Source organism: Dermacentor silvarum, chromosome 10 (genome assembly GCF_013339745.2).
Source record: "Dermacentor silvarum isolate Dsil-2018 chromosome 10, BIME_Dsil_1.4, whole genome shotgun sequence".
In the NCBI taxonomy this organism is placed as follows: Eukaryota; Metazoa; Arthropoda; class Arachnida; order Ixodida; family Ixodidae; genus Dermacentor; species Dermacentor silvarum.
In genome coordinates this window covers 31460450-31471911 of record NC_051163.1, presented here as the reverse complement: position 1 = coordinate 31471911, position 11462 = coordinate 31460450, and the positions used below count along the sequence as shown (strand labels likewise).

General features: G+C 44.3%; 1 protein-coding gene across 2 annotated transcripts in view; it reads right to left on the bottom strand.

Moving 5' to 3' along the window:
- Nucleotides 1-11462, bottom strand: part of LOC119432011 (tyrosine-protein kinase fyna) — a 32136-nt gene that overhangs the window by 8723 nt on the left and 11951 nt on the right. For both annotated transcript variants that reach the window (XM_037699459.2, XM_049657159.1), the window contains 8 exons: nucleotides 11136-11229; nucleotides 10556-10654; nucleotides 9435-9538; nucleotides 7281-7430; nucleotides 4735-4899; nucleotides 3520-3779; nucleotides 729-882; nucleotides 37-168 (listed from right to left, as the gene is read on the bottom strand). In XM_037699459.2, coding sequence (XP_037555387.1) covers nucleotides 37-168; nucleotides 729-882; nucleotides 3520-3779; nucleotides 4735-4899; nucleotides 7281-7430; nucleotides 9435-9538; nucleotides 10556-10654; nucleotides 11136-11229 — 1158 coding nt within the window. The remainder of the gene's footprint in view (nucleotides 1-36; nucleotides 169-728; nucleotides 883-3519; nucleotides 3780-4734; nucleotides 4900-7280; nucleotides 7431-9434; nucleotides 9539-10555; nucleotides 10655-11135; nucleotides 11230-11462) is intronic.

Sequence of the window (11462 nt, the reverse complement as noted above, 5' to 3'; positions counted from 1 at the left end):
TTGCACTATGGTCTCCATCACAATGGGGGAACATACCCGGGTAAGGGATCTGCCCATGGGTGATGAGTTCGTAAAGCAAGATGCCGTAGGACCACACGTCGGACTTTATGGAAAACTTGCCATACAGGGCTGCCTCGGGGGCCGTCCATTTGATGGGGAACTTGGCACCTGTGTGTGTAGGAGATGCATGTCCTTCATCGGGGGCCAGATGACTGGCAAATTAACCTTTGGGTTAGGTTTAGGATGACTGGTTAAATGCAGTAATCACGACTGCAGTAGCTGTTACGGATTCCTTCAGCTCTCGTCCCCCACCATAACCACATGCCCACGCTTTTATCACACTACAAAACTAGCTAACCTAACCTAAGCTCCACAAATCTATACTAAGGTTAAATGGGTTAGGTTTAGGATGACTGGTTAAATGCAGTAATCACGACTGTTGTAAACTGCAGTAGCTGTTATGGATTCCTTCAGCTCTCGTCATGTTCACATGCCCACCCTTTGGTTACACTACAAAGCTAGCTAACCTGGCATAACCTCCACAAACCTATACTGAATGTGACTGACTGTGACACGACAGACGCCAATGACACTGGACATGTCCAAGTGAGTCAACAGTCCGTAAAAACTACCTGCTGCAAGTAAACTGCATGAAATTATGCAACGCTTACTGTATCCCAACAGAAATTGTGAGAACACAGGTGACAAGGTCTCAGGCCGACACCTACCTTGCCTTGCGGTGTACTCGGAGTCTTCAATGATCCTGGCCAGTCCAAAGTCCGCGACCTTGACCACGTTGTTCTCACCGACGAGAATGTTACGTGCAGCCAGGTCACGGTGGATCAACTGTTTGCTCTCCAGGTAGGCCATGCCGCTTGCAATCTGCGCATGGCACGGGAATGCTTCCTGCTGAATCTTCGCATCACTATATAAAATGACATGTAAGAACTACTCGTTGCTTCCCGAAGGCTTGCACATCACTCCATTTATCGTTTCCAACTATGGGCACGCTATATTTCACTGATTGGTTGATTTATTATGAATTTTTGTAAATGTTTATCAAAAAACACATGTTGCCAGCTTTTACACAATGTTGAATTATTACATGAACGAATGTCAGACGATGATCGGTGAAGTGAAATGTTTCAGCTATTTAGCAGTTCGCAGGTGCATGTGGGACAGTCATACCATAATCTCTTTCAACAATAATCACACCGAAAGCATCACAGCTGTGAAAGTCCCATCTCTCTTAGGCATCTCGCAATAGACATTTTCCAGCTAATTTAGCTTCACAAGACATACTACCTTGTCATACTTTGCAATAAATTCATTGTGCTGCTATCATGGCATGCATTACATTACATCCAAACTCTGCCAAGACAACATTGCTGATAAACAATGAAGTTCAATGACTTTTGTTGAGTTTCTTATGTACAGTGAAATCTCGATATAACGAACTTCAGGGGACAGCGGTAAATTGTTCGTCATTCTGAAAGGTCGTTGTAGTGAAAGCTTCAAAATTAACCATTCCACCCATCAATCCATCAGTTCATAAGTTGTCACCATAAGCTATCCACAAAAAAGTCGCTGTTGTCTGTTGGCTCGTGCTGTTGCTATTTTTCATAGATTCTGCTGCCAAGCACCATCGAAGCACTGCATATAAGAGTGGCACGCGCAAAACAGGTGCTGACGCCAAGAAAACTACCGTCAAAAAGGAAGCTCCATGTCACCTCCGAAGCGCAATGTTGCTTGTTGTTTGTTTTTCCTTGCTGTGGGCACTGCAACTGTCTCGCTGGAGGTGGACACCTGAACTATTCCAAAGCGCAAGCATATGACACCGTCCGGAAAGAGCAAAGTGCGACCGTGTGGCATCCCCTCGGGTTTACGTTTCTCCGTGGGTGTAGTTGGTATGCCCACAGAAAGAACCGCAAAAGAAAGAGGCGCGCCTCCGTTCCTAGGCAACAGTTGCCTGGGTGAAGCATGCGGTCGTAAAACCTGATACGTCGTCGCCTCCGCAATAGACTAAAAAATATTTTTCTTGGCCGCGATCTCAGCTTTTCCGAACCAATGCGCTGTGGTGTCCACTTTCTGCATCTTGTTGTCTGCTAGCCTACTGTTTCGGCTGCCGTGAAGGATACACGGAATCTAAGAATCCCCAGATTTCTGAATATTAGTTTCGTAGAACTGAGGCATTGTTAACATGACATGGAAACTGAACAATAATTGTTATTCTGAAGTTCATAGTACTGAAATATTGTTACGTTGAAACTATAATGAGCAAGAGATTTCTGAAAAGTTAGTTAATCTGAAAAGTTTGTTAATGTGGTGTTCGTAGTAATGAGGTTTCACTGTATTCAGTCCACTATTTTTTTTTCAGACCACGCTATCAGCACACAAATTTCCACAGTCCCATTGTGTGTTCTATACAGAGGGAGTCTACTGTATCCCAATCCTCATCATCACATAATTGTACCATAGGGATATCCCTGTTATCAAGTTAGCGCTTGGTGCAAGACGCACTTTCCGAAACTGCATGAACACAGTCACTTACTCATTCAACAACGAGAGAGGAAAATCAAATTGCGTGTGCAATGAGGACACTGTTGTACAATTTGGAATCTACATGTACGGTGACGCGTGTATCACCGCACACGTGGAAGGAGATGACCCACAAGTTTTTTGATAAACGTCAATCATGCTCGTTGCTACCGTTGTCATACTAGCGTTGCCCGACTTTCCAGGCACAAGTTCACTCAATAAGTGATGAATTCTTTGTTCACACTTTCTAGAGGTGCTTTTACTTCTTCACCTGTCACTACACCGTCACGATAGGCAAAACATCTCAAAATTCGCTGCATTGCCAACTGAACAACCTTTCCGACTGCACTACCTGTGTGGTTAATCGGGTAAGACAGAGAACATCTCTCAAAACTCTCACAGATTATTAGTAAAGTTGGCAGTTTCGTCCTACGGGCAAAGCATTGACAGTGATAGCAAGGTTTCATGTCGCCCTCCAACTCCTTGGACAATATTCTAACAACACATGGGGAGAACATGTTGGCACGACGTAGTACGCAAGATAACTGCTGCTGCAAAGCAAGAAGCAAAGCAAGCTACCATGCTGGCATGATGAGTGCCACCAGTGCCTTCACAGGCATTGCATGTTGGTGGTGCAAGAGATGAAAGAGACAGAAAACCGTTAGCGTTTGTCAGTGTACAGCATTAGATAGCGTTATCTTAACGTTTGCTGTTCATATGGCTCGCACCAATGTGGGCACACAGACGCTTAGCATAAGACTAGTGTGCGTACACAATGCCCACGCCAGCAACAGAAGTCGGAACGGTTTTCACTGCCGAACCAATTAAGCAAAGAGTAATGGTGCGTACACTTGGGCTTTGTTGTTTTTGGAGCCAAATGTACTGCGCTGTTCTGGGTTATGCACCGCCGATACCAGGTCAGCGCAATGATGTGAACGTGCCACGAGTGTTCGCATAATTGCTACCGCAACAAAAGCTGACCTGTGCGGCCATGTCGATGAGCGCGGGCAGCTTGAGCCCACGGCCCTCGCGTCCGCGCAGGTGTTCGAGCAGTGAGCCGTGGGCCATGTACTCGGTGACGATGTAGATGGGCTCCTCCTTGGAGCAGACGGCATACAGAGACACCAGTTTCTCGTGACGGAACTTCTTCATGATGGCCGCCTCCTGGAGGAACGCCGCCGGGTCCATTGTGCCCGGCTTTAGAGTCTTGATTGCCACCTCCGTGCTGCCCTTCCACAAACCTGCGAGCGAGTTTCAAAGGCAATGACACTCGCACTGTTCAACCAGTTTCGTCTGCAGCGACACTGCATCGGAAGAACTCCTTGGCCTTATAGGCGTTTGTAGAATTACGCATATCTGCAACTAAAAAGGCGCACGCAGAAAGGTAAAAACATTGATGACAACACAGACTGCACTTCCAACTGCCTTATGTAGCGTGCGGACAATAGTATCCAGTAGGGGCACTCGAATATTTGAAACTCTCTTGAACATCTGAACAGAAGGTAACTTGTATACAGACTTCTTTCTATAAGCTTCATTCTGATAATGTATGACCATGTATGCTCCAATGAGTCCTCAGTATGGATACAAACTGTTTGTTGCTAATGTTTTATATGTGCAATATGCAATCACAGAAATAACCAGCCAACATTTTCAATGCCAGGATGTGAATATTAACATTAATGATCAAAAAGACTTCATTATTTGAAAACCACTTGAAATTCGATATCCAGTTTGATTTAATTTGCTTCCAGCACTATTTGATTAATACTCAACTCAATCTCAAATATTACTGTTTGCACTCCCCTAGTACTCTGCTATCCAATGTAGGAAGCTATGTTGTAAGTTGTCTAAACTGTACTTACAGTTGGAGATACTGAACTGCTTATAAGAGTGACTGTCCATTTTTCTGTTGGCCCATCTTATTTATCTATTTTATTTGTTCTTTTTACAATAGGTGATTGTCATGATGCTGGAGACAAAAGGCAACATCAACAGTCACCTGACAAGGCCTCTAGCACAATATTCATTCACCACATAACGGCATTGGAGAGAGAAAGAGAGAGAAATTACACAAAGGTTAAGAAATGGGTTGTTCATGAATGCTTAATCAGGATTTAGCCTTCTTTAATAACAGCGCAAAAGTAACCAGAAATCCATGTGGCAAAAAAGTGAAAAAGGGTGGGTGACACTTACCGTACCAGACCTCGCCAAAGTTGCCACTTCCCAACTTTCGGATGAGCTGCACTGAGCTGCGTGGGATCTCCCACTCGTCGCGCGTCTCTGGCGACAGGTCCCAGACCACGGGCTTGGGCTTGGGGCATGCGATTGTGAGCTTGTGGCACAAGCCATTTGCACCTTCTGCGTATGCAGACGACGAGATGGTAAACATGACGAAGGATTGTTTACCTCAGAAGAGGGTGTTAGAGAGGTCTTTCACTGACAGACGTGTATCACTTTTCTTTCTTGGCATAAAATTAAGAAGTGCTGACATTGAAAACTAATGATGTGTTTTGGACACCCTTGTACCATGAGAGAAAATCTGAACGTGAACAGAAGAATGTTGACGGCGAAGCCTTTTACAAGGAATTACACGGAAGAGTGATGTGTAGTTGCCTTGTGGCCAGTGTTTCTTAGCGCAATGCAGTCCCAAATGCTGACTTAAGAGCCTGAATCAAACCAGTGCTACAAATGTAGGTGAACTTATAAATGCAACAATGCCTATCAGTTGTTTGTAACTCGTTCACGTTTTGAGTTATGCTGATAGTGCCTTGTTAGGCTAGCTTTGTCGGTGTGTTGTTAGCAGTAGCATCAGAAGTGTGAATATGTGTACAGTTATGACATGCTAAGCCTCTGGAACAGCTCTTCTAGACTAGGACTGACAGAAAATTTTTGTCTTGCCTTCCTAGCTTTGTTAGATGGGCGCCAACTCTGTTATCACAGTATGACATCTCAAATCCTTGAGCGGGCAACAAAGAATGAACTATTCAATCTATTAAAGTGTATCCTTGACGTGACTTCATATGTCGACACAAGTTACGTTTAATGTCCAAATTAAAAAAAAAAAAAAAGAACACATGGCAAATTTCTTGGCTTAGAGCTTGTTTGCAAGGGCAACCTCTGTGCACCACGAACATTGGTGGGTTGGTGTCATGCGGGATCACTGATGCGTGGGCTGGTACAGTAGTCGAAGCCACATTGTGATAGATTTGCCAAAAGCTTTAGATGACAGAATAAGAGGGGAGAGAAGGCAAAAAGTTCGAAGGGCACCGTGCTTTCTGACAAAAGTGACAACAGGGTACCGATCTCGTTGTACCGTGTGGAATGCGGTAAAGCGCACAGTGAAAGAGGAAAAAATGGCTTATGCGACGTGCATCCAGCTATCAGCAAGACGCTGTCATTTGGAGGCTTATGACCAATGGACCAGGTTGATGCATACCTCAGTGGTGGTTTATGAACTCTACCTCCGATTTTCGCAACATGCAGAGTTGACTTGTAAACTAACGCTATGCAGAGAAGCCAAGCATTGTGAAACGGTCACCTTGAAAAAGGATGTTGTAACTGGTGATTCCTTGTGCATTCAAGAAAGTCTGGTACAACCCTATAGTGACGGAGTCGACAGCTATCTGGTAAAGCAAAACCTAGGGCCCCCTTTTGATAAAGCGAAGGTCCCCTTTCGGTACCCCTCGAAAGGGACACTGAAGGCAAATATTAAGCAAACGCGGACTGTTAAAATGCCATTCCAAAAACCTCGCAGCGCTTGTTTCGTGCCAAGAAAAGGCTTCGTTTACGAGAGAATCATGTCTGAAGGGTCCGCCTACCTTAAGTGCAATTCAAATTGCCCCGCACGGGGGAGTGGTGACACATATGCCATCACCGCCCTTTACTGCTGTCTCGTAGTAAAACAGCGCCCGACAGACAAAGCTATGGGTTTTTTGCGCTAAACGCAATCGCGTTGCCCTGGAGAAACCGAGCCAAGACAGAGTGCTGTAGAGTGGACCGTTCGGGAATCCCACGACGTCACATAGATGAGGCATTCTTTGCTACTTTCAGTTCGTGTGAGTTTCGTGAGTCAGCAAAACCAGCACAGCACTACGCGATAACGAAACTAGTGAAACACAAAGTCGCGGGGGGCACAGTGACAAAAGAAAACTAAACCTTTCAACCGCCCGAATCGTTGTCGAGGGTGACTTCAATGAGTTCGTTTTTTTAAACATCGAATAGAACTGCACAAGTAGCATTTGTTCCCGTCTTATAATGCAATGCAATTATCTTTTTATTACGAGAGGTTGAGTACTAGTGACAGAAATAAAATGAAGAGTGCCTTCATCATCAGGCTAGTACAGTTAGTTATAGTGGAATCTCGTTGATACAATTCGGCATAATAAGTTTTTTGTTAGTTTCCTGGCCAGTATCTTATAGGAGCAATGTATTTCAGTTAATACGATTTTCGGATGATACATTTTATTTTCCGGTTCCCCCGAAGATCGTATCAATAAAATTCCACTGCACTTGAGTCTCCCAGGTGAGTCGCAAATTGTGTCCTGCGTTTACTTCAATTTCTCGATTACTAAAACTTTGTGATAATACTGACGCCTTAGGTGTTCTCGAGCATTAACTTACCACTTTAGCTTGACTTAATATTTGCCTTTAGTGTCCCCTTAAGCACTTCGGTGTCTAGAAATATGGGGAGAGGGGGGGAGGCACCAATGTAGTGCTTGAAGTAAAGTGACCGCACTCACCCATGTAGTAGGAGATGAGCTCTTGGAGGGTGGAGAAGGTCTTCTTGGTGGTGACAAAGAAGCCACCATTGTCCATGGTCTTCACCTTGTAGTGCTTCACGTGGTCCCCCTTGGTTGGCTCGAAGTCGCGGATCGACAGCGAGAACGCCCCTGCATTAGTAACATCTTGGTGAGGGCTAGTTGCTTCATCGTCAGAACTATGCTCAAACAGCGCAACTGAAACAAGGTCACACAGAGGCCCCTGTGTGCGAGGCAAATCCAGAATATTAACTATCTGTGCCACACCGGCTAGATTAACAGCAACAACTGCACGATGCCTTGCTTTCTTCAATGCCACTAATTCCGAGGCTACGTCCCGGGTCCAGATTGAACTTCACCGCATGTTACAATGATGGCAAGACCCGGAAACCACTCGGTTCATTTCCAAAGAAATCATAAAACCTTTTGTTTAATACGCAGTTTCAAGTCCAAGAAGTATTGACTGCATAATGATCATGTTGCAAGGGTGTGGTAACAACAGGACGACAACATACAGGGACGAGCGATAACTTCCAACAAAGGTTTAATTACGAAAATGCTGTGATTTATACGGGTTACCAGAAAGTAGTACTACAGCAAGAAGGTCAGGACAACAGACAGCATTTTTACAACAAACCATAGCTCGTGTATTTCACGAGGTGGGCGTGGCAGTAGGGATGAAAGCATGAGCAACAGGAAAGCAGTGGCACACGCAGTTCGATCTTTATTACAGACGTCCTGAGATCAGTTGGGCAAGTGTGCAGTGCAGAGAAGCACACTGCAGAATTGGGAAAAGGGTCTACACTCGTGTACCAACACTTTTACGGCAGTGAACGGAAAGCTGCTCCTGAAAATATTCCTACGTTCCGATCAGCATCAGTTTGAGCTGGAGACGAGAAAAGATAAACAAACATCCTACTTATAACAGCAACATAGGAGAAAATATGCCACTCAGTGTTAAATATAACCTATTTCCTAGCTTTTTTTCTCTTCCATGTTTGGGCAAACGCGAAACCGCCGCATGTGGGTGCTATGCTGATTCAGTATCTGTTCCGAGAAACCAAAGGCATTGTCACACGCTGCTGGAATACTTGGTGCAGTAACACATGTGCAGATGTGTGGCCCTGCAGCTTTCTTTTCACTGTCACCGAAAGTGGTCCTCGAGTATAGCACAATTCGAGACTTTGCTGAAAGAAGCCTGAAATGTAAGGGGTGCCATGATGCTAGAGCGCACATTTCGCACCAGGATGCACGGACTGATGGCAGGGTTGCGAGGGTCAGCTGTGTATTGTGCTACACTTTGTATTTCTGTCTTTGGGTGAACTCGAAATTTAGCATCAAGCTACCAGTCAAAGTTATCTGTAATATTTTTATTCCTACTTTGTGGCTAACTGGACACTTCCGGCGCTTGATAGCTAGAATAGTTTTGTCACTCCGAACTGCTTGGCTACTTCTGTACATAATTGATGCCATAGACACACCGTGAAATTCCACTAATAACATTGGATTTTGCACCAACAGTCATGTCTTGCACTACGAAAACAGCAAGCAGCAAGCTACACTGTGTGTTTCTGACTTTGGCAAAGATGAAATGCAACATGAAGTCAGCAATGCTTTCATATTGCCTTCATTAACACATAATGGGGGCTCCTTTGGAGACCACTTATTGCAGTTTGGCTACTTTCTTCCTAGTAAGTTGGCTAGTTTCTAGCTTTAAGAGTTTAGTGGATATCTTTTAAATTTAGGAAGGATGTGCTAACAAGTGCAAATTTTATTTTAATCTTCACAGCTCCTTCGTATAAAAATATAACGCGTGAACCTCATGTAAGCAATTTTGCTTGTAAAAGCGACAAGCGACGCAAAAGAGATGGCTGTCACGTCTACTCATCGATTACAAGTCGAACCCCGTGCGAGAGTTGGGGACTCAAAAGCCATGATTGGGCTGCAGCCCTCAATTTCAAATTACATTCATAGGCAGAGGAGAAAATCAGCTTTATCGCGCAATCTCTGGCTCGTACACTTTTGCTCCCGGGTGTACATCCTGTTCTGGCTTCACACTGTTGGCTAGTATCTCACAGCCCTTCCGGGTGACGAGCGATGAATTCTAGATTCAATGTAGGGGAAAGTGCGCATCACCTGTTGTCTGCTCGCTGTTTCGAATGAGGAACGTGCCCCTCGGATTGGAGGCGAGCATGAGCATCTTCTCGGCGTCCTTCCGCGATACCTTGCCAAAGAACCAGCTGTAACACAAGAATTTGCAAGCATGAAGCAAAAGATGGCATGCTGGCAAAGAGAAGTTAACAGCCAAAAGACCAAATGATAAATGCTTGTGTAGGATTGCGGGTGCAAAACAGCTATGTGAGGTGTAATACTCTGTAGGCACTAAGAAGTGTGCAGGTCTGTGTTTCTTCCTTTTCCTTTGGTCAAAATAAGTAAACAGTTGGCAGATAACTTCACGGTTTGAATGATTAAGCATTGAAAGCTAGGACACAAAAGGAACGAGAACGACAACGAGAGGGCCAAGAATAGGACAGAAGAACGAGAAGGACGAGAAAAGTTTAATTGCTGAAGGGTTCAGTGCATGCCCTCCGAATTCGAAGGAAGCATGACGGAGATATAAATGTTATGTCATAAAATGCCCAAGCAATGCCAAAGTGTACATGACTTGACGGGTTTGTCATGAACCATAAAAGGAGTCCCGATTGATGACAAGGTGAGGTCACCACAAAACTGTTTAAGACGTAAGCGTTAAGCCTAATACAACAGCATTTCTTTGTTTCCGGTAAAATCAGCGTAATTACACAGCTTTCTGGTTAGAAGAAGGGCATTAATGGGCATTAATGAGATGACACTGTTCATTGCTTGGGCTTTTTTTTTTTTTTTCAGCTGCTGGATCCCATGCTAGCTCACGATGAGTTAAATGACGGCTTAGGTTTGACAGCTTGGTAAGAAAACAAAAAGAAATGGACTTGCATTCAACTAACCAGGTCCTTGAGTAAGATGCCCTACGTGAACTCTTTTATCAATGCACATTTGCTCCGAAAGTTTTAAGAAAGGCACAAAACAGGGCAGTTTAACACCAAAGGATCAGGCCGGCATGTGCTACCATGAAGCCTTACCATAACAACTTACTTACGTTTTCAGATTTTTCAAGTGTTACTGCCTGAATTTCAATGCACAAGGAAAGGGAATTACAAAAGTGAAAACGAAAAAAAAAAAAAAAAACGCGTTCAAAGAGAGAGAAAATCAAAACTCACTCTTCACTCTCTACGGTCTTCTCAAATGCCACATAGTTCTGTGGAATGTAGCCAGTCTGTGGGCCGTTGAGCTGTTTGGCATGCCACCAGTCCGGATCACTGGAAAAATGTATCAGTGACATGTTGATCATGCACTATAAACGCGAAATTCATGACTCAAAATCATGTACAAGTTCTTTTTCTGTGAGCAGAATGTGAAGACAATAGCGAGCGTTTGAATGCACTTGGTTGTGAGTCTGAAGCCACATCAATGAAGAGTTTATCATGCACCGCCAACACGACATTCATCACTCAGTGTCCAAAGCTGCCTTTGTTTCTGAGCAGCATGTCAATGACATGTTTATCATGTTTTGTGAACGTGACATTCATTGCTTAACTGTCTGTTTATGAGCACCGTGGGAGGACGATTAAGTATTCGAGTGCACTTGATTGATGCTCATTGAGAATCAGAAGCCACATCAAATGACATCTTTATCATGCACTGTGAACGTTCATGACTCAAACTATGTCCAAAGCCTTTGTTTGTGATCACTATGTGAGTACCGTAGAGTGCGTTCGAGTTCACTTGGCTACTGCTCACCTGTCATTAAGAATCTGAAGCCGGTCTCCCTTCCTAAAGCTGAGATCACCATCGTCCCTCGCATTGTAGGTGTAAAGGGCCACTACCACCTTGCCTGCAATGACAAGAGAGCATGATACATCAAAGAAAAAAAATACAATAAAATGCACACGAGCTCTAGGAGTGTTTTGACCACATAGATACACAACATTTAAGCTCCTGTTTAGCCCCGATACAAAGTGAAAGCAAGTGGAAGAAAAGCCATCCTGCACTTCCAACATGACTGTCACAGAAACAAGGCCTTATATCAGCCCTTCTCCACCAGATAATCTTGTTTCACGAGTTGCA